Below are 23495 nucleotides of genomic sequence, written 5' to 3' on the forward strand. Positions count from 1 at the left end.
GATCAGGCAGCAACCAGCAGGGGTACTGCAGGATTTCATCTTAGGGTATGCACAGAAACCCAACCATGCATGCACACAAGCATGCACGCACACACACACACATTGAGAGAGAGAAACGCCACTGACTTATTAATGATCATTTAATCTGGCCCACCTATTTGAAGTTTACTTCCCTTCTCCCGCTCGCATTGAATTGTTTGCGCACTTCCCGCTGTCTATTTTCATTTCATGATGAATGTTTGTAACGACAAGTCCAGTGAGTATGCCATCTGTCATGGTGTTGCATAACTAAGTCTTTAGACGCCTCTGTGTGCTAAATGAGTGCTTGGCAGAGGCTGTGGACACTGGCATAGTAGGCAGGACTTCAGTACACAGTAACTGTTGGGGTAGAAATCTGCTGTGCTCTTTAGAACCTGACAAATGTCACTGCTGATAGGTTGTGTAACATGGAGTTGCTTCCACGGCTTCAGTTCAACGTCAGCACCATCCAGATTGGGCATCAGTGCCCTGTATTCACCTTAAATCACCTGCCACAAGGTGTCCGGCAAGACTGCTAGTTTGTACAGCAGCAAAAACTGGCCTTTCAGCTGCGGGACTGCCAAGCAAACTCAGTCCCTCACTGGTGCTGCGAGCTATTCGATGAATGGAAGGAAGTTAACCAATCAGATTTCCTTGTGTGCATATCTTCCCTTATGGGCATATTTCTCTCTCTGTTTTCAATTTCAAATTTAATTTCCAAAGAGCTTTATTGGCATGACATATATAGCGCTCACAAATCAGGAATCTCATGGTACGCACTGTGCGTATAGCTGCAGGCACCCGTGAAAACAAGAATATCCAACACTTCCTGTTTTGACTGCAACCTAAGGGACGTTGTTCCTTATAACCGTTCCTTATAACTTTAACATTTTTTGGATTATCAAAATACTTTCAATCAATTTTGATCATGTTGCTACCAGATCCAAATCAACCATCGATGTGAGTCACACATGCACACATATGCACGTTTGACTGAGATCGGGCAGCGAAAGAGAGCAGCGCTGGTCGAGCGAACTAAAGAGTGTATGAAGACGGAGCAGCACTGGTCGAGCGAACTAAAGAGTGAATGAACACAGAGAGCAGCGTTGGTCGAGCGAACTAGAGAGTGAATGAAGACGGAGCAGCGCTGATCGAGCGAACTAGAGAGTGAATGAAGACGGGAGCAGCGCTGGTCGAGCGAACTAAAGAGTGTATGAAGACGGAGCAGCACTGGTCGAGCGAACTAAAGAGTGAATGAAGACGGAGCAGCGCTGATCGAGCGAGCTAGAGAGTGAATGAATACAGGGAGCAGCGTTGGTCGAGCGAACTAGAGAGTGAATGAAGACAGGGAGCAGCGTTGGTCGAGCGAACTAGAGAGTGAATGAAGACGGAGCAGCGTTGGTCGAGCGAACTAGAGAGTGAATGAAGACAGGGAGCAGCGCTGGTCGAACGAACTAGAGAGTGAATGAAGACAGGGAGCAGCGCTGGTCGAGCGAGCTAGAGAGTGAATGAAGACAGGGAGCAGCATTGGTCGAGCGAACTAGAGAGTGAATGAAGACAGGGAGCAGCGTTGGTCGAGCGAACCAGAGAGTGAATGAATACAGGGAGCAGCGTTGGTCGAGCGAACTAGAGAGTGAATGAAGACAGGGAGCAGCGCTGGTCGAGCGAACTAGAGAGTGAATGAAGACAGGGAGCAGCGTTGGTCGAGCGAACTAGAGAGTGAATGAAGACAGGGAGCAGCGTTGGTCGAGCGAACTAGAGACTGAATGAAGACAGGGAGCAGCGTTGGTCGAGCGAACTAGAGAGTGAATGAAGACAGGGAGCAGCGTTGGTCGAGCGAACTAGAGACTGAATGAAGACAGGGAGCAGCGTTGGTCGAGCGAACTAGAGAGTGAATGAAGACGGAGCAGCGTTGGTCGAGCGAACTAGAGGGTGAATGAAGACAGGGAGCAGCGTTGGTCGAGCGAACTAGAGGGTGAATGAAGACGGGAGCAGCAATAGCGATAACAAACATTTTTCGAAGGTTTTGAAATCACCGCAACCACAAGAGGTTCGTCATCATACAGTCATAACTGTGCACAAAAAAATGTTAGGCTGATAGGTCCGGTAGTTTGCAAGATTAGCTGCAGACACACGCACACACACACGTGACCAGATGCATGATTCCCACCAGGCTATCCGCCTGGTCTGGATTGAGAACCTCTAGCATAAAAGACAACCCATAAAGGACTCTGCAGAACATCCAACTGAGCAATTCAGTCAGTGGCAAAGAAAGTCTAAATGATACCTTATATGTGTTACACATCACCAAAGCTTCTAAAATTCTCTGATAATTTTTCTTTCTCAGATCTGTGATTTTGGCTTGGCTCGCGTTGCTGATCCTGACCATGACCACACTGGTTTCCTAACAGAGTATGTAGCCACACGTTGGTATCGGGCACCTGAGATTATGCTCAACTCCAAGGTGAGCATCCAGACCTGAACTCTTTCATTTTGACATTGCATATACTGATGGAGATGGAGAGAGTAGGGTAATGCATGTTTTACCCTATCAAATTGATATGATTGGATTAATCCAGAGTTTTCTTATGTTTTTAATGAATTCCTCAGTGCCTCAACCCTCCTCCCATTCTGAATCATGTATAGTCCCAAGAGATAATATACTGTACATTATGTGAGTCTTGTAAATAAAAAAAGATATCCTACAGAATAAATGCAAAAAGACATACCTCAAACATACTGGTATTCCTATTTTGTTACTGAGTAGTAAGGGGGTCTGTGTTGCTTGATAAGGAGGTTATGGCATTCACATTGGTTAGGGGTGCAAATCCAGCAGGAGAAAAGCAATGTTAACGATGCAAACGATAAAGGCACAAATAAGGTGCTTTGAGTAATAACATCCACTGAAGGGGCAAGTTTCATGTTGTGTATGTTTTCATGATATTCAGCTGTATCTCCTCTTCTTTCTCTCCCTCCCTCTTGCTGACAGGGGTACACCAAGTCCATAGACATCTGGTCAGTGGGTTGCATCCTGGCTGAGATGCTGTCCAACAGGCCAATCTTTCCCGGGAAGCACTACTTGGATCAGCTCAACCACATTTTGGGTACAGCCTCCTGCCATACCTTACCCCTCTGTGTTCGTTTAACTTAATTGTATCACAGGAGGGGCTATGGCTTTCTTAAAAAAAAAAAAAAAACTTTGGGCATTGTCCACACTTTTTCCATTTTAATATGGGGTGATAAAGACTGCCAGTAGGTGGAAAATTGCAGTTCTGATAAAAGTTTTCCATGATTATTGACCAGATGATGTCTTACTTTTGCATATACCGTATATCAGGTTGTTTAAGAAATCTGACTGACATAGTCACACAGACCTGAGGGGAATAGAGAGCATGAGGTGAATTACTAGGAAGAATATTTTGACAATACAGTGTCCTCTTTGTAAGTGTACAAAATGAACAAAGGACTTTAACCTGGGCGGTCACTATCAAGCAATGCCATCTCACAGAGCGAGTAATTTACAAGCAAATGAGTGCTGGTAGACGGTGTAGCTAAAGCTTAAGAGTGAAAGTGTCCTTCCCAGTCAGGTTTATAGTTACTCACCATATGTCATATGCAGAATGATCATCAGTTCAGGAAATATGTCTGCTTCCAGTGTTAAACCACAGTTGGGGTCACAGACCTACCAAAAAAACCTTTAAGTTAAAACAATTGGAGTCTCTATGGCAGCATTAGTTAATGCAGTGGTAAAAATCAGTCTATTGAATTTGAAAATGCACATCTTGTCGCATGAACAGTCTTTTAGGTCATTCAGGTGATTGATGTAAAGTTGCTCTTTGATTACAGGTTTTTTGTTTCATAATCAGGGTTTGGAGGTTGTCTCCTTCCTCACAAGGCGACTTTTCTGGGAAATGTTTACTCATTTGAATATTCTTATGCACTTCTCTCATTGAAACAAAACCTCATATTGTCTCCCATCTGGAGAGAAGAGGAATGAAAGTCAGTAGGAGCAAGACGGAATACATATGCGTGAATGAGAGGGAGGACAGTGGAATGGTGAGGATGCAAGGAGTGGAGCTGACGAAGGTGGATGAGTTTAAATACTTGGGGACAACTGTCCAAAGTAATGGGGAGTGCAGAAGAGAGGTGAAAAAGAGAGTGCAGGCAGGGTGGAGTGGGGGGAGAAGAGTTTCAGGAGTGATTTGTGACAGAAGGGTACCAGCAAGAGTTAAAAGGAAGGTTTACAAGTGAGACCAGCTATGTTATATCGTTTGGAGACTGGCACTGATGAAAAGACAGGAGGTGGAGCTGGAGGTGGCAGAGATGAAGATAATAAGATTTTCATTGGGAGTGATGAAGAAGGACAGGATTAGGAACGAGTATATTAGAGGGACCGCTCAAGTTGGACGGTTTGGAGACAAAGCAAGAGAGGCAAGATTGAGATGGTTTGGACATGTGTGGAGGAGAAATACTTGGAAATGGCAGTATAGCCTTCCCCAACCCCTAACAGGAGCAGCTGAATTTAGTAGTAGTGGTAGTAGTAGTAGATATTGTCTCCCATCAGTCATTTTGATTGTAGTTAAGCTATTGTGTTGCTTTTCAAGAAAACAACCTTGCCTTTAAAAAACAAAAGATCTCAACGAAGACCTCATCCCTTGACTGGCCAACATGTCCACCTTTTCACCTAAACCATCTCTCTGAATTCAAAGCTAACTTCATTTGTCTCAGGGTTCATATTTGTCATGAACAACCTGAAGAAGTCAATAATTTGAAAATACAATTTCAAGGCCCTGAAAAAGTTATGGAAAAATGTGATGTTGTAAGTTTTTTGTAAGTCTTGAAATATGACTAACGTAGCATTAATTCTGGTAAAGACTGGTTGACAAATTACAAAAAAAGGTAACAGCGGGTGAACCCTTACAGCAGGGCTTTAAAGTTTCTGTTATCTTTGTATGCAACAGTTTGTGTTAGTATGCTAAAGTCCCTATGCTGGCAAGCTTTGATAAAAGTTCTTGTATCTTGTAGAGAGTATTCCAGGCAAGTACAGTTTCAACAATTGGTAGCTACAAAGGGACAAGAACAAAATATAGTTTGCAATAGTTGTTGGGAGTAGAATGGCTCATATAGAGTGTTTAAAATATAGATTGAGAAGGCCCTCCCATCCTTTATTTCACGCAATCAAACTGGATTCATGCAAGGCCGACATTCCTTCTCCAACGCTCACTGGCTCTTTGACATTATTTATTTCAAGTCTGAGACTGACACACCTGAACTTGTTATGATATCCTTAGAGACATAGAAGGGAAATGGGATTTCCTGTTTGATGTTTTACACAGGTTTGGATTTGGTGCTGATTTTATTTCATGGGTTAAGTTATTATATTCATCCCTGCTAGCTTCTGTCCGTACTAATGATGACTCTATCTCATTTTCTCTTCTTAGAGGAAGTAGACAGGGGTGCCTGATGTTTCCACTACTTTTTAACATTGTCAATGAGCCTTAGCCAGCTCTCTTCATCAGTGTACAGCTTGTGAAGGAATAAATAGAGTGGGTATTACCTACAAAGTGTTCCTTTACACAGACATTTTTTATATCTATCCAGTCCTACATTCTCCATACCCAAACTCAATCTGCAAAAAAAGTGAACTTTTCCTAATCAACTCCTCAGTTCTCGATATTCCAGCCACATTATTCCCCTTCAAGAAGATTCACTCCCATTTCATATGCACTATATGTACAGTATGTAAGTATTTGGACACCTGGCCATTACAACTACAGGAGCGTTTATGACACCCCATTCTAAATCCATAGGCATTTATATGGAGTTGGTCCTCCCTTTGCAGCTATAACAGCTTCCACTCTCTGGGAAGGCTTTCCACAAGATTTTGGAGTGTGTCTGTGGGAATTTTTGCCCATTCATCCAGAAGAGCATTTGTGAGGTCAGGCGCTGATGTTGGACAAGAAGACCTGGCTCGCAATCTCCGTTCTAGTTCATCCCAAAGGTATTCGATGGGGTTGAGGTCGGGGCTCTGTGCGGGCCAGTCAAGTTCTTCCACACCAAACTCACCCAACCATGTCTTAATGGACCTTGCTTTGTGCACTGGAGCACAGTCGTGCTGGAACAGAAAAGGGTCCTCCCCAAACTGTTCCCACAAAGTTGGAAGTATAGAGTTGTCCAAAATGTCTTGATATGCTGAAGCATTAAGATTTCCCTTCACTGGAACTAAGGGGCCTAGCCCAACCCCTGAAAAACAACCCCATACCATCGTCCCTCCTCCACCAAACTTTACAGTTGGCACAATGCAGTCAGGCAGGTATCGTTCTCCTGGCATCCGCCAATCCCAGACTCGTCCATCAGACTGCCAGACAGAGAAGCGTGATTTGTCACTTCACAGAACACATTTCCACTGCTTCAGAGTCCAGTGGCAGTGTGCTTTACACCACTCCATCCGACACTTGGCATTGTGCTTGGTGATGTAAGGCTTGCATGCAGCTGCTCGACCATGGAACGCCATTCCATGAAGCTCTCGGCGCACAGTTTTTGTGCTGATGTTAATGCCAGAGGAAGTTTGGAACTCAGCAGTTATTGAGTCAACAGAGCATTGGCGACTTTTACGCACTATGTGCCTCAGCACTCGTTGACCCTGCTGTGTGACTTTACGTGGTCTGCCACTTCCTGGCTGAGTTGCTATTGTTCCTAAACACTTTCACTTTTCAATAATACCACTTACAGTTGACCGTGGAATATTCAGCAGGGAAGAAATTTCACGAACTGACTTATTGCAAAGGTGGCATCCTATGACAGTACCACGCTTGAATTCACTGAGCTCTTCAGAACAACCCATTCTCTCACAGATATTTGTAAATGCAGACTGCATGGCTAGCTGCTGGATTTTATACACCTGTGGCAATGGGTTTGAATGAAACACCTGAATTAAGTGGTTAAGAGGTGTGTCCCAATACTTTTGTCCATATAGTGTACTTAGGCATTATCCTCTCACGCTCCTTCCAACAACTATTTAAGCTTAATCTCACCCTTTAATTGAAAAAAATGTAAATTGGATCTTGAACGTTGTTTATGGGTGGGGTGGGGATTTGTTTTGTTGGGTACTTATCTGTTCGAATACCAATAAAAATATAAAAAAAACTTTTCTCTTTCGCCTCAATTTGGTTCTCAAATTTAATATTAGTTGCTTATTATGCTAGCGATTAAGAAATTTTAAGCTCAATAAATTGTTGCATTGAAAAAATAAAATACAGACTGACTTTAGCATCATATATAGTCTTAAAACACCTTTTTAAGTAAATAGTTTCTTTGGTCAGGGATGTTATTCTAAAATTTATGAAGAAGTCATGGAAAATTCATGAAAAACCATTGGAGGAATAAGTGTCTTATTTTTCCCCCTTTTTTTTCAGGTATTTTGGGTTCTCCCTCTCAAGAAGATCTGAACTGCATCATCAACATCAAGGCCAGGAACTACCTTCTGTCCCTGCCTCTGCGCTGTAAGGTGCCGTGGAATCGCCTCTTCCCCAATGCTGATCCTAAAGGTCAGAGCCTGACACAGCTGCTGCATCTCTTTCTGACATGTTAGCTTATTTAATCGACACAAATTCAAACAAATCTCTGATTGATAAGTGACGGCCTCACCCTTTTTCTTCCCATGGCATCTCTGCTGTGATGCCTCTATGCATTATGGGGATTAAGGACGAAAATTGCATGATTTGAAAATGTCCTCTTTAACAACTGAAAGTTGAGTTCTCAAAGAACGGACAGATAAGATGGATAATGTTAAAATTTTAGCAACAATCAAGTACTCATGAGCTAAAATGAACTTCAGCTATGTTCACCTTCCTAACTCATTAATTTTCATTTTTCATTTATATGCAAATACCTCCAATGTTTCTCGTTGAAATAGCCTTAAAAATCATTATCTATTAAATAAATAACTGGGGAAGTGATTTCATCTTGCAGCCTCATTGTGTTTTCAACTGTACCCTCTTTTAAGCCAGTTTTGAATAAAGGAATCTTTGAAATGTTACCTGATTATGTCAGATTTCAGGGATGCTTGTGAGACGAGAGACAGGATTTTGGGGCAGACGGATGTGGAGGCGAAGCAGCCATTGTAATGAGTCATCATGTTGATTCACCATTTGTGCAGTAAAATTATGTATTTCAGTCCAAATATCCACTTCCTACCACTGTTGCAGCAATACTGCTGCTGTGATGAGGACATGGGTGCTGCCATGGACCCCTGAACTTACACTGAAACCTCCAAACTCCTGATGCCACATTTGTTCTGTTTCTCCCATGTCATTCCGTTGTTCGTTTGATGACGTCAAATGGGCATGAGGACAGGGAAGCTGATTCAGCCTTGTTGTCAAACTTTACACACGCTGTTTAATTCATTATAATTTCAGGGTTCACGATGAAGATTTAAACAACACACCAGTCCAAAAAAAAATCTTATTCTAAGACAGCCTTCATTTTCCATAACATAAACAATCATTTTAAAATGACAAACTCAAACTAATGTAGGGGGCATGCTATGTGCCGTGGTGCCCTCTAGTGGGCAGGTGAGTAAGATTTTTCTGTTGTGTTTGTCAATGCTTAAACTGGAATTAGGAGATAGAAAAGTTGATCTAACAGTCTAAAGTGAATGTTTCATTGCTCGGCATGTTTAAATATCAACGTCCCCCATGTATCTTCATATCAATGTCACAGCACTGGACCTCTTGGACAAGATGTTGACGTTTAACCCCCACAAGAGGATTGAGGTTGAGGAGGCCCTGGCACATCCGTATTTGGAGCAGTACTATGACCCTACAGATGAGGTGAGGTGGTCCGTTTGGACTGGAAGCTGTTCTGAGCAACAGTAGCTTTGTTAAATGGGGACTGTTGGTATATTTTGTTCATGAATGTCCAGTTACAATGGCAATGGTGAGGATAACTGGTTATTTAACTGGTTATTTACTAATACCTCTTTAGTTGCGATTTCCAGGTCATTCAGTAAAACAGACATAAAAAGTCGGTTCGTGGTCAGCATTAACTGATTTTTTTTCCCATTTCAAAATCACAGATCGCTGTTGGTGTGCAAGTAATTCATTTAAGTCATTAAGAAGTAATTCATAATTTGAAAATAATTCACAATTTTAGGCTACGTGAGATGCAGCGGCTCTACTATGAAGTATCAAATAGGATCAAATCTGAGTGCCTACTCTGACCCATGTTACATCCTCGTCTTCTTGTGTCCGTCTCTGTCCGCAGCCCGTGGCCGAAGCCCCATTCAAGTTTGACATGGAGCTGGACGACCTACCAAAAGAGACATTGAAGGAACTGATCTTTCAAGAAACCGCACGCTTCCAGCCAGGCTTTAGGTCCTAACGTCTCACTCAAGTAGGTCCAAATCAGCGTGGTTCCCCCCCCCTTTTTTTTTTATTTCAGTCTCTTCCTATTTGTTTCATCACTGCAACAGTGAGCTGTTCAAAAGGGGATCATTAAAGTGATCATCAAAACCAGTGGTTTCTGACTGTTTGGCATTGAAAGTTGTGTGCAGTGTTTTTTATTTCAGCTACACAGAGGGTGAAGGTGGTTTTTGAAATCAGCTGGCACATAGTGTTCGATTAAAATGAACGCCTGCACACCCATGATAGTCGGTGGCACGTGGTTGCAGACAAGTGCTGTTAATTGGCTCTTGGTCAGCAGTGATGTCCATAAATAGACTGAAGTGCAGGTAAGCAGAGGGCTCATAATGGGTGATTCCTGAAGGCGACTTGCAAGCACTTGATGTGACGCTTCAATGACCATGCTGACTTGCTTGTCAAGTTTTAAAGAGACGACTCCCAACAGAACGGTTTGAATGAGAAACTATAACACATACTGCACATATTAGTGAAAGAGTTTTTCCTGGATAACACGGAAAGCAGTTGGTTTGTATTCTTTGTAAGGGGCATATTGGTTTACATTCCATTCTTGTGGGTTGTTAGCAGAAAGCCTCGTCTAGGGCTGTGCAATATGACCAAAATCTCATATCCCGATATAGATAATCTCATATCCCGATATACATAATCTCATATCCTGATATAGATAATCTCATGTCCCGATATACATAATCTCATGTCCCGATATAGATAATCTCATGTCCCGATATACATAATCTCATATCCTGATATAGATAATCTCATGTCCCGATATACATAATCTCATATCCCGATATAGATAATCTCATATCCCGATATACATAATCTCATATCCTGATATAGATAATCTCATGTCCCGATATACACTGCTCAAAAAAATAAAGGGAACACCTAAAAACACAATATAGACCTCGATGAATGAAATATTTCAGCTGAAAATCTTTATTTATTAGACAGAGGAATGTGTTTATATCAAAATAACCTAAGAATGATTAATGGAAATCAAAATCATTAGCCCATTAAGGTCTGGATTCAGAATCATACTCAAAATCAAAGTGGAAAATGAGAACATAGGCTGATCCAACTTCTGTGGAAATTGTTCAAGACGATTCAAAATGAGGCTCAGTAGTGTGTGTGGCCTCCACGTGCCTGTATGCACTCCCTACAACATCTGGGCATGCTCCTGATGAGACGACGGATGGTCTCCTGAGGGATCTCCTCCCAGACCTGGATCAGGGCATCGGTCAACTCCTGGACAGTCTGTGGTGCGACATCGCGTTGGCGGATGGTACGAGACATGATGTCCCAGAGGTGCTCGATTGGATTCAGGTCTGGGGAACGTGCAGGCCAGTCCATAGCATCAATGCCCTCGACATACAGGAACTGCTGACACACTCTGGCCACATGAGGACGAGCATTGTCATGCATGAGCAGGAACCCAGGGCCCACTGCACCAGCATATGGTCTGACAATGGGTCTGAGGATCTCATCCCGGTACCTAATGGCAGTCATGGTACCTCTGGCTAGCACGTAGAGGTCTGTGCGGCCCTCCAAGGATATGCCTCCCCAGACCATCACTGACCCACCGCCAAACCGGTCATGCTGGAGGATGTTGCAGGCAGCAGAACGTTCTCCACAGCGTCTCCAGACTCTCTCACGTCTGTCACATGTGTTCAGTGTGAACCTGCTCTCATCTGTGAAGAGCACAGGGCGCCAATGGCGAATCTGCCAACCAAGATGTTCTCTGGCAAAGGTCAATCGGGCTGCACGGTGTTGGGCTGTGAGCACAGGCCCCAATTGTGGACGTCGGGCCCTCATACCATCCTCATGCATTCTGTTTCTCACTGTTTGAGCAGAAACCTGCACATTAGTGGCCTGTTGAAGGTCGTTTTGTAGGGCTCCGGCAGTGCTCCTCCTGTTCCTCCTTGCACAAACACTCTCTACTGTGCTTTGCTGTCATGTTGGTCTCGTCTCATCTCCTCGGCTCTGTTTCACGGCGGGCAGGGCTCAGCCCCTCCACTCCACGGCGTGGAGGAGAGACAGACAGCGGTGGAGAGTTGGACAGTAGATGACAACTACACTAGTTCTGTTTCCGTAAGTGCAATAAAAGATTTACAAGTAAAAAGCCAGTCAGAGTAATTATTAATGTAATCCACAATGGACAGACTCCAAATGATGAAAAATATTGCTGTAAAGAGGGTGATTTGCAATGCAAAGAAATAAACGATAAGAGGATGTAATATGAAACAATAGAAACTTTTCTATCGTCACATGATATGTATCATGTCGCACAGCCCTACCCTCATCCAGGGCTGTGCAATATGACCAAAAGCTCATATCACCATATAGGTCATTAATATCATGATAATGATACATATCATCATATAGGTCATTAATATCACGATAACTATACATATCACCATATAGGTCATTAATATCATAAGTATACATATCACCATATAGGTCATCAATATCATGATAACTATACATATCATACAGGTCATTAATATCATGATAACTATACATATCACCATATATGTCATTAATATCTTAATAACGATACATATCACCATATAGATTATTAATATCATGATAACGATATATATCACCATATAGGTCATTAATATCATGATAACGATACGTATCACCATATATGTCATTAATATCATGATAACGATACATATCACCATATAGGTCATTAATATCATGATAACGATACGTATCACCATATATGTCATTAATATCATGATAACGATACATATCACCATATATGTCATTAATATCATGATAACGATATATATCACCATATAGGTCATTAATATCATGATAACGATACATATCACCATCTAGGTTATTAATATCATGATAACGATACATATCACCATATAGGTTATTAATATCATGATAACGATACATATCACCATATAGGTCATTAATATCATGATAACGATACATATCACTATATACAGTTAAGGTCAAAATTATTAGCCACTATGGAACAGTTCCCTAAAATTCTGCCCAATGTTTGCATCATTCATAAAACTTAACATAGTAAAACATTCATCAATGTTAAGCCCCTATTTGGTACATTTTGGAATGTAAAATAAACCTTCAGGTTTGCTTTGTACCAAATGTAGTGAAAATTGAGTTGGTCAAAATTATTAGCCAGCCCCCATGTGATTTTTTTTTTCTTTTAAACCACACCTGAACAATCAATCAGCTTTCAAACCATACCTGAGCAATTCAGTTCAGTTCAATTCAATTCAGTTTACTGTCATTAAAAACAATGTGCAGGCACATGTTAAAAATGAAACGAGGGCGAGTCTGCAGTGGTGTAGCGGTCTAGGCATCGGCTTTGTGTCGATGCAGTTGCCAACTGGGGACCGGGGTTCGCGCCCCGGTCTCGTCAGATCCGACTATGGCCGGACTCGATGAAGCAGCAATCATTGGCAACGCTGTCTTCGGGAGGGGGGTGGAGTCGGCTTGTGTTCGTCACGTGAATTCGTCTCTGCAGTACGAGGGTGGTGTTTGAATTAAAATAGGGATCGATTGGCCACTAAATTGAGAGAAATCAGAAATACATTTTTAAAATAGAAAAATGAAAAATGAAATGAGGGCTGTGGCTTCAACAAACAGTGCAAGACAGACTCAGACAAACACAGCAAACACAATATAAGATATACACACATGAAGACCAAAAGCTAGAAATAAGTTAAAAAAAGAGCTGGAATACAGAATATTTAAAAATATCTACAGACATTCAGTGGGTGGCCAGGTTCAGGTGGGCAACAGCTTGTGGAAAGAAGCTGTTTTTGAGCCTGGTAGTGCGGGCTCTGAAGCTCCTGTAGCGCCTCCCAGAGTGCAGGGGGGAGAACAGTGCATGGTTGGGGTGGGTGGGATCTCTGCTGATGCTCAGACCCCTTCGAAGGCAGCGTTTGTGATAAATGTCTTTTATGGCTGGGAGCTGGGTACCGGTGATATGCTGGGCCGCCTTGACGACCCGCTGCAGAGCTTTCTGGTCTACTGAGGTGCAGTTGCTGTACCACACTGAGATGCAGATGGTCAGGATGCTCTCTATGGTGCAGTGGTAGAAGTTGGTGAGAATTTTGGGAGGTAGACGGGCGCTGCTCAGCCTCCTCAGGAAATGCAGGCGTTGTTGGGCCTTTTTCACAAGGGCCTGGGTGTTTAATGTCCATGAAAGGTCCTCGCTGATGTGGACTCCAAGGAATTTAAAGGTGGAAACACACTCCACTTCCACCCCATTGATGTGTATGGGGGAGTGGCTGCAGCTTCTAGACCTCCTGAAGTCCACAATCAGCTCCTTCGTCTTCTGCACATTGAGGACAAGATTGTTGGTAGTACACCATGATGTCAGGTGCTGAATCTCATCCCTGTAGGCCGTCTTGTCATTGTAGGTGATACGGCCAATGACTGTGGTGTCATCTGCAAACTTAACTATAACATTTGAAGGCTGAGTTGGCAGGCAGTCGTGGGTAAAGAGGGAGAAAAGGAGGGGGCTCAGAACACAGCCTTGAGGGGCACCTGTACTGAGGGTCAGGGTGGAGGAGGAGTGGTCGCCTAACCTAACAGACTGAGGTCTGTTGGTCAGGAAGTCCAGGATCCAGTTACAGAGGGAGGGGTTGAGGCCAAGGGAGAGGAGTTGGTGGTTAGTTTGGCGGGGATGATAGTGTTGAAGGCAGAGCTGTACTCTGTAAACAGCATCCGGATGTATGTGCTGTTAAGTTCAAGGTGGGTCAGAGCAAAGTGCAGGGCAGTGGCAATGGCATCCTCTGTAGACCTTGTAGCACCCAATAATGTAATAATTACCTGATAATGTAACAAACGCCTGATAATGTAATAAAAACATTTCACTCAACTTGAGCGAAAATGTAATAAAACCCAGTAATGTAATAACTTGACCAATAATGTAATAAATAAACCGATATTGTAATAATTTTTTTACTGATAATGTAATAACTTATTACATTATTGTGAATTTATTACATTTTCATGTGGGTCTTTTTTTCTTTCTTTTTTTCAAAACTGATAATGTAATATTTTGACAGATAATATAATACGTAAAAAAAGGAAATGTAAAGTGTTCAAGTCTACAAGTCTACTACTGGGTACTTTTCACACCCCTGGTGATTTATTTCCGGTTAGCCTCACTTTGCATTGAGAATGGTACTGTCAAATGTCTGTGAGCGCACAGCCTAATTGTTTTGGTAAGCGCGGGAAAATGCTGAGCGCCTGTCAAGGCAATGAGGCTGATTTCAAAAATAATAATTGTGGAATAGGCTATTGCAATTCGTTCAATTATGCCATCTACTGGTGCAGAATGCAATAGCCTATACCACAATTATTATTATTTTTAAATATGATATGGTAGAGACAGGAATACGTTTAATACTATAAATATGCTATGTTGAGTAAGAAGCCAGACTTAACCGTACTTATTTTATTTTATATATGTTTATTTTGTTACAATAGCCCACAGAACAGAATGTTGAACTCAACATGACATTACAGGGCAAGTCAAGCTAATCAAAACAGCCATTTAGGCTACAGTAACTTCTCCTCAACTAATCTCCTTAACAACGATCTTACATGTAACCTGTACAGTGTAATGTGACTTTAAACAGTCATTTTTATACCTTCAACGGTGAATGACTTTAAACAGTCATTTATACCTTTAACGGTGAATGACTTTAAACAATCATTTATACCTTTAACGGTGAATGACTTTAAACAGTCATTTATACCTTTAACGGTGAATGACTTTAAACAGTATCCATATTCATCACTCTCGCTTTGTCCCTTCTCTACTTGAGCCTTCCATACTCTATAATAGAATAGAAAACTCACCCATCAGATCTATTTCCAGTATATATCTTTCACTTGATATCTACCAAATTTGAGATTTTTAAGCAGAAGCCACACTTTCATCCATTCTGAGTGTTTAGAGAAGAACTGTTTTGAGTCGAAGTGCCAAGCCACTATTTCGACCAGATGCTTTGTATAGTTTCATCATACTGATGGTAGGTTCATTTTCCTGGTCCAATTTCAGACTGGTAGCCAATGCATCTCGCACAAAGATCCAAGGTAGGAAAGATCTGGATAGATGTCGGAAAAGACGAGAAACCCTATTGAGTGTTCCTAACATGCTCATGTCCATCTCAAGGGTGAGCTTGATAATTTGTTCCAGAATTTCCTCAGGTAGGGTGACCGGGATGCTATGTCAGAATTGGACATATTGACAGGAGATTCAGGGGCACTAACCAAAGGAATGTCAAGAATAGAACCACCATTAACTTCTAATTCACATACTGGCCTTGGTGCAGTGCGTCTACTTGCTGTGATCCTTTGCAATTCCGTCTCCTAAATACGCTCTATGTAGGAACTGACAGGACCACTAAGGCTGACATAGTGATCCCCATGCCCTTCTGCAATATGGCCAAGAACTAATATGGGTAAGTCCTCACGGTATCCTTCAGTGGGTGAAACAATTGAGATAGCGTCCTCACAGTATCCTTCAGTGGGGGGAAAAATTGAGGTAGTGTCCATGCCAAGAGTTGAAACAATCCGAAACTGAATGTTGAATATTTGGCAGCTAGATGGAGAGTGATGTGATCTCCAAAGGCCCCAACCTCACCCATATGGCTTATGTAGTCATTCCAATTACCACCATCTACAAAGCAAGATAATGATGCACCATCAACAGCAGAAGGATTTGCAACCAAATCAGATACAATCTCTTCTCTTAGAGTTGCAGGTGACCAAAAGATTCCCAGGTCTGCTAGCTGGTCAGCCATAACTGCAAACTGGCAGTTCCCATCTGGGAGAGGATCAAGCTTCACTGTCATTTCAGAAGAAATTAATGATTGGACATGCTCTGTGTGGGTAGTGGCAAAGAGAAAGGTTTTTCTTGTAGGTATGTTCAACTGATGAAAAGTTTTCCTTCTGCTTTTTCCTAAACACGTGTGATACTGGTGATGTCAGCCACTGAAAACCATCTCTACTTGGAGCCATTTTGTGTTTGATATTGCACCTTGTACTTGGACAACCTCAAATTTCTTTTGACAGTGGTGCGTACTTCTTGGTCACACGATGCTTAGTGTCCTTTACTTTTACCAAAATCTCTTCACCGACACAGTATATTGACACTGGTGTGGATCCTGAGGCTTTGAGGATTAGTCTATTCATGCATTTCTCGTTTGCTCGACGTGCTCTTTGCCTGATCATTGATCTTCTCCTGTCAAATGATTGTCGTTGTCTCTTGGTAGGTAAAGTGCTACTGAAATCACCTGGATGGATCTCTCTTTCCACCTCTGTAAGATCACAGTCCAGAGGTTGCATGACATTGTTACTCTTTCTGCCATAGTAGACCTCAAAAGGTGAAGCCCAGTGTAGTGTCTTCTTTGGGTCCTCGTTCAGTACTTTGGCATAAGCTGGCAAATGGCTTACCCAGTTTACTCCGTCTCACTGTAGGTTTAGTAGGTCATACAATATCTTTTTACGCAATGATCGATGCATGTGCTCTACTTTTCCCTGACTCTGTGGATGATAAAGGGCACTTTGAATGATCTTCACTTTGAGGGACTGCATACGTTCCCTCACAGCACCATGGAACTCTTTACCTTGGTCATGTTGTATTATTTTAGGAGGACCATGTTCACTGTAGATCGAAGACAAGTGTTTGGCTATTTCACTGCTACATTTCCATTTCAGTGACTTAAATCAAATCAAATCAATTTTATTTGTATAGCCCAATATCACAAATTACAAATTTGCCTCAGTGGGCTTAACAGCAACACAACGTCCTGTCCTTAGACCCTCTCATTAGATAAGGAAAAACTCCCTAAAAAACCCCTTTAACAGGGAGAAAAAAATAGGAAGAAACCTCAGGGAGAGCACCAGAGGAGGATCTCTCTCCCAAGACGGACAGCGTGCAATGGATGTTGTGTTCACGCAATTTACACAATACAACATTGAAAGAGGATAACAGAATTATAATGGACATAAAATTTATGAAGAACATGATGCACACTTAAGCCAGATATATCTACTGAAGACATCTTGCACTATCAGGATATATCTATATGTGGCTTTGCCATACCATACTTTCCATTTATTCATATCCACAAGATCAATCTGGTGTCTGGTTTGTACGCTCTTAGCCCTGATTGGCTTCAGGATGGGCTTGTTCACAAATCTGGCCTGAAGGTGTTGGTATTGTCTGGATGTATCTAGAGCACCCCGAATCCTGTCCTCACTAATGCCTGTATAGTGTTCCCTAAGCTGCACCGTGAGTTTTCTTGACCCAGAGCCTTTTGTTTCCTCTAAGCCTTTCATCACCATTGTTGGGATAGTCTTTCTGAACGACAATCTTCCCATTAAAAAGGACAGTCTGGCCATCATCATCCAAGGAAAACTGGTCTCTGTTCCTCCAAAACCTGATTATAGCATTGCATTGTACTCTTGTTTGCCTTGCAACCGGGACATTGAACTCGCCTTTCAACAGTTTGAGAATGACATCGTAGCTCTCCTCATCCATTGGTCAATGACCATAACCCATGCACATGGGCCAGAGGGCCAGGAGCAAAATCAGTCCAAGAAGCCTCATTGGGCCAATTCTGTGAAATAAATGTTCAATGTCATCTTTTCCTTTGTCTTAATGCAAACTTTTCAAAACAGTATGGTAGTGTGTTATCCAAACAACGTTTTACAGGCTGGCTTTGTATGCAGACATAAACAATCGTATTTGTTTAATGTAAAGTGAAAACTTAATTAACTTCTAATTAGCATGTAACACATGGTCAATAAAAAATCTAGTCTACCACTTATCCTCATGGCCTATCAAACTCTTTTCTGATATACTATATAATCTTAAGTTATTAAAGAAGTAGCCTAGACTTGGCGAATGTGATAAGAATTTAGCCTCAACAAGCATTAGCATCAACTTTTAACTAGCATGTAGCCTAACATAGCATGTAGGCAATAAAAAAAAAATCTAGCCTGAATGCTACCACTTTATCCTCATTCTTTGAGACAAACATACGGGCATTTGGCCATATAGATCCACGCAAGAAGCGTTTGTTTGCACCTTTGTTTGCACCTCCAACACATTCACTTAAAGCATGTGATGTATGTTTGTCTCAAAAGAATATCCTATTAGACCTTTCTGATATCCTACAGAAATATGCAGGAATTGATGATGTGACATTTCATACTATACCAAATGAAAAGGAATCGTCAATGAAAAGAACACCAATACCTTGATGTAGCTAACTTCAATGCAACTTCATACTTCAAAGTAGCTATTAGCTAGCTAGTGCTGGGGGTATTTTCAGTTTAGCTCATGGATGTATTAAAGAGGTTTAGCTTAATTCGAGCGCCACCTAGTGGCCAAAATGATTGGCTGTTCTTTATAATATTCTTTATCTCAGTGGGACTTTCCTGGTTAAAGAAAAGTAAGAAAAAAATATATATATATGCATTGCCTGTCCAAAACGTGCATCTCCTCATCTCATGCATGGATGTGGCTTGCCCGATCCTGAGGAAGGCATACATCTCGTGTGGGCATGGTTACACATGCGCGAAATTAACTCAGACAGGCAGACAGAGATTCCTGGCTTTATACTTAGTTAGATGAGGAACAAACAGAACGACATTTGCCATAAGTATGTAATTTTGATGCTGAAAGTGTCATAACATATCAGTATGACAGGATATGTCAACTGACCACTATGTCACTTGAAATGAGTGAAGTGTTTCTAAAAGTTGTTTTGTTGGTTTGTAGTTAATTTCATGAGGCAGTGTTTTGTTGGAAATCCGTGGTATAGATAATAAAGAGGAAGGTTTAGAGAACAGTTAACTGGGGTCTCCAGTGCTGCTCAGAAGCTTATCTGACCTGGGATTCTGGATCCTTACATATTGTGGTCTCCCAAGCAGGTTGTGACCCACTCAATAAGACCAGGATGTAGTTGCATGTCCCAGAATTTCTGCCCATGTGCATATGCCTGCATTTTAACCTAATCATTTCAAATCCAATGTATATAACATTCTTAATTTCTTAAAACACAAAATGTAGAACTCTGGACTGAAAATGAACATAGTATTACATTATCGGTCAAAAGTATTACATTATAAGTTTTGGAAAAAAATGACCCACCTGATAATGTAATAAATTCCCAATGCTGTAATAAAGTATTACATTATCGGTAAAAATGTTATTACAATATCAGTCAGGACATGTTATTACATTATTGGTCAAGTTATTACATTATTGGATTTTCTTACATTTTTGATCAAGTTAAGTGCAAATTTTATTACATTATCAGGCATTATTACATTATCAGGAAATTATTACATTATTGGGTTCTACACTCACAGTTACCTGACTTGAACGCTACATCCCAGACTTTCACCAGCTGCCGGACCTCACTGGTCATCCAGGGTTTCTGGTTTGGAAAGGCGCAGATTGATTTTTTTGTTGTGACACTCTCAGTGCAGTGGATTAGCAAGGAGGAAGTGAGGGCAGCTATGAAGAGGATGAAGAGTGGAAAGACAGTTGGTCCTGATGACATACCTGTGGAGGCATGGAGGTGTTTAGGAGAGATGGCAGTGGGGTTTTTAACTAGATTGTTTAACACAATCCTGGAAAGTGAGAGGATGCCTGAGGAGTGGAGAAGAAGCATACTGGTACCGATTTTCAAGAACAAGGGCGATGTGCAGAACTGTAACAACTACAGAGGTATAAAGTTGATCAGCCACAGCATGAAGATATGGGAAAGAGTAATAGAAGCTAGGTTAAGAGGAGAGGTGATGATCAGCCACAGCATGAAGATATGGGAAAGAGTAATAGAAGCTAGGTTAAGAGGAGAGGTGATGATCAGCGAGCAGCAGTATGGTTTCATGCCATGAAAGAGCACCACAGATGTGATGTTTGCTTTGAGAATGTTGATGGAGAAGTATAGAGAAGGTCAGGAGGAGTTACATTGTGTCTTTGTAGATTTAGAGAAAGCATACGACAGGGTGCCGAGAGAGGAGGTGTGGTATTGTATGAGGAAGTCGGGAGTTGCAGAGAAGTATGTAGGAGTGGTGCAGGATATGTATGAGGGAAGTGTGACAATGGTGAGGTGGTGGTTGGAATGACAGATGGGTTCAAGGTGGAGGTGAGATTACATCAAGGATCGGCTCTGAGCCCTTTCTTGTTTGCAATGGTGATGGACAGGTTGACGAACAAGATCAGGCAGGAGTCTCCATGGACGATGATGTTCGCGGATGACATTGTGATCTGTAGCGAGAGTAGGGTGCAGGCTGAGGAAAGCCAGGAGAGGTCGAGGTATAAGGCATATGAGTTTAAATACTTGGGGTCAACTGTCCAAAGTAACGGAGAGTGTAGTAGAGAGGTGAAGAAGAGAGTACAGGCAGGGTGGAGTGGGTGGAGAAGAGGGTCAGGAGTGATTTGTGACAGAAGGGTACCAGCAAGAGTTAAAGGGAAGGTTTACAAGATGTTTGTGAGACCAGCTATGTTATATAGTTTGGAGACAGTGGCACTGATGAAAAGACAGGAGGTGGAGCTGGAGGTGGCAGAGATGAAGATGATAAGATTTTCATTGGGAGTGATGAAGAAGGACAGGATTAGGAACGAGTATATTAGAGGGACCGCTCAAGTTGGACGGTTTGGAGACAAAGCAAGAGAGGCAAGATTGAGATGGTTTGGACATGTGTGGAGGAGAAATACTTGGAAATGGCAGTATAGCCTTCCCCCTTAAGATGAGCATCCACTATCTTCTTTCTGAGTTCAAGACTGGTTTCTTTACTTTTTGGCAAGATGAAATTACTTCTTATCAAGAATTTAAGAGTAGTCCCTCTCAATCATGTGTTCAAGTGCCGCTAGCCCTGTTCATTGGAGTCCCTTAAGTAAAGTTCAATGCTGATTGATTGGACTGGAGTATTTTTGCACATTCAGCTACCCATGGCTCCCATATAGACATTAATGAACAGACATCTGCCATAATAGCCTACATTAACATTTGCACTGAGAGTCTACTACTACTTTCGGCTGCTCCTGTTAGGGGGCGCCACAGCAGATCATCCGTTTCCATCTCTTCCTGTCTTCTGCGTCTTCCTCTGTCACACCAGCCACCTGCATGTCCTCCCTCACCACATCCATAAACCTCCTCTTTGGCCTTCCTCTTCTCCTCTTCCCTGGCAGCTCCATATTCAGCATCCTTCTCCCAGTATACCCAGCATCTCTCCTCCACACATGTCCAAACCATCTCAATCTTGTCTCTCATGCTTTGTCTCCAAACCGTCCAACCTGAGCAGTCCCTCTAATATAATCGTTCCTAATCCTGTCCTCCTTTGTCACTCCCAGTGAAAATCTATATATCTATATCTATATCTATATCAAATCTATAACATCAGGAGGCGTCGCCCATTCCTCACCGACAAGATGGCACAGGTGCTCATCCAGGCTCTGGTCATCTCCCGGCTGGACTACGGCAACTCCCTCCTTGCTGGCGCCCCGGCATCGGCCATCAGACCTCTGGAGCTTGTTCAGAAAGCTGCAGCTCTTCTGGTGTTCAACCGCCCTAAGTTCTCCCACACAACTCCCTTTCTCTTTTTTTGTAACTTTAATTTTTAATGGCAGTATTGCAAATTACAAATATTCACAGTTTCATAGCAAATATAATAATACAGACAACAACAAAGGAACTAAACAATAATAATAATAATAATAAAAAAAAATTTAAAAGTCATAAAATAAAATGATAGTGTGACATGTGGGTTACTTCTTATTTACATAACATCTTTTGCTAGTTTCATGGTCATGTGGTGTCCTATAAACGTTACATTTGTTCCTCTCTCTTGTACTCAATCCGTTTCACCCATTTCGAATCAAGCTTCTCCCCTTGCACCCTCAGTATAAACGTGAATCTTTCCATTTTATATATTTCCTCTACCGCACTCAACCACTGTTCTTTCGTAGGTGGATCAATCTTATACCATGCTCTTGTTATAGCTTTCCTACTAGCGACAAGCAAGATTTTGACTAGGTACATATCACTACCTTGTACGTTTTCCTCCGTCAGATTCCCCAAGTATAATACTAATCCAGTCATAGGCACTTCATAACCCAACATCGTCTTCAGAGCCCCCCATATTTCTTCCCAGTACTCTTTCAACTTGGGGCACTTCCAAAATATGTGAGAATGGTCAGCCCCAACCTGGCCACACTGTCTCCAGCAATCATTATGTTCTGGTGCATACCTCCCCTTCACTTTTGGTGTTATGAAGTACCTGATGACATTTTTCCAACCAAACTCCCTCCACAACCTCGAAGCAGTGGCCGAGTGCTGAATCCTACATACATTTTCCCACTCCTCCTCGGTCATCTCCATCTCCAATTCTCTATCCCACTTATCCTTTATATACACTGCTCAAAAAAATAAAGGGAACACAGAAGCAATGCAATGTAGCTCCAAGTCAATCACACTTTTGAGATATCAACCTGTCCAGTTAGGAAGCAACACTGATTTGTGACTCAATTTCACCTGTTGGTAAATTGTCTAATTTCCACCAGGTGGAAATTAGACAATTTGCAAGACAACCCCTATAAAAGGAATGGATTTGCAGGTGGTGGCCACAGACCATTTGCCTGTCCTCATCTTTTCTGGCCGATCTTTGGTTAGTTTTTCATTTTGGTAGTGCCCTCACCACTAGAGGTGGCATGAGGCGGTATCTGCAACCTACAGAAGTTGCTCAGGTAGTGCAGCTCATCCAGGATGGCACATCCATGCGTGCTGTGGCAAGAAGATTTGATGTGTCTCCCAGCACAGTGTCCAGAGCATGGAGGAGGTACCAGGAGACAGGCCAGTACACCAGGAGACATGGAGGGGGCCGCAGGAGGGCAACAACCCTGCAGCAGGACCGCTATCTGGTCCTTTGTGCAAGGAGGAACATGAGGAGCACTGCCGGAGCCCTACAAAACGACCTTCAACAGGCCACTAATGTGCAGGTTTCTGCTCAAACAGTGAGAAACAGAATGCATGA

The 23495-nt window shown here is 42.2% G+C and overlaps 1 protein-coding gene across 2 annotated transcripts in view; it reads left to right on the plus strand.

Moving 5' to 3' along the window:
• mapk1 (mitogen-activated protein kinase 1) overlaps positions 1–23495 on the plus strand; it is an 84890-nt gene that overhangs the window by 52167 nt on the left and 9228 nt on the right. The window contains exons 4-8 of one of the 2 annotated variants that reach the window (XM_056276503.1): positions 2366–2482; positions 3008–3122; positions 7434–7565; positions 8740–8849; positions 9283–9411. In XM_056276503.1, the coding sequence (XP_056132478.1) occupies positions 2366–2482; positions 3008–3122; positions 7434–7565; positions 8740–8849; positions 9283–9399 (591 nt within the window). In that variant the 3' untranslated portion in view covers positions 9400–9411. Of the gene's footprint in view, positions 1–2365; positions 2483–3007; positions 3123–7433; positions 7566–8739; positions 8850–9282; positions 9540–23495 lie in introns of those variants that run through there. The other variant, XM_056276427.1, reaches the window with a different exon arrangement.

This window comes from Lampris incognitus, chromosome 1 (genome assembly GCF_029633865.1).
Source record: "Lampris incognitus isolate fLamInc1 chromosome 1, fLamInc1.hap2, whole genome shotgun sequence".
Classification (NCBI taxonomy): domain Eukaryota; kingdom Metazoa; phylum Chordata; class Actinopteri; order Lampriformes; family Lampridae; genus Lampris; species Lampris incognitus.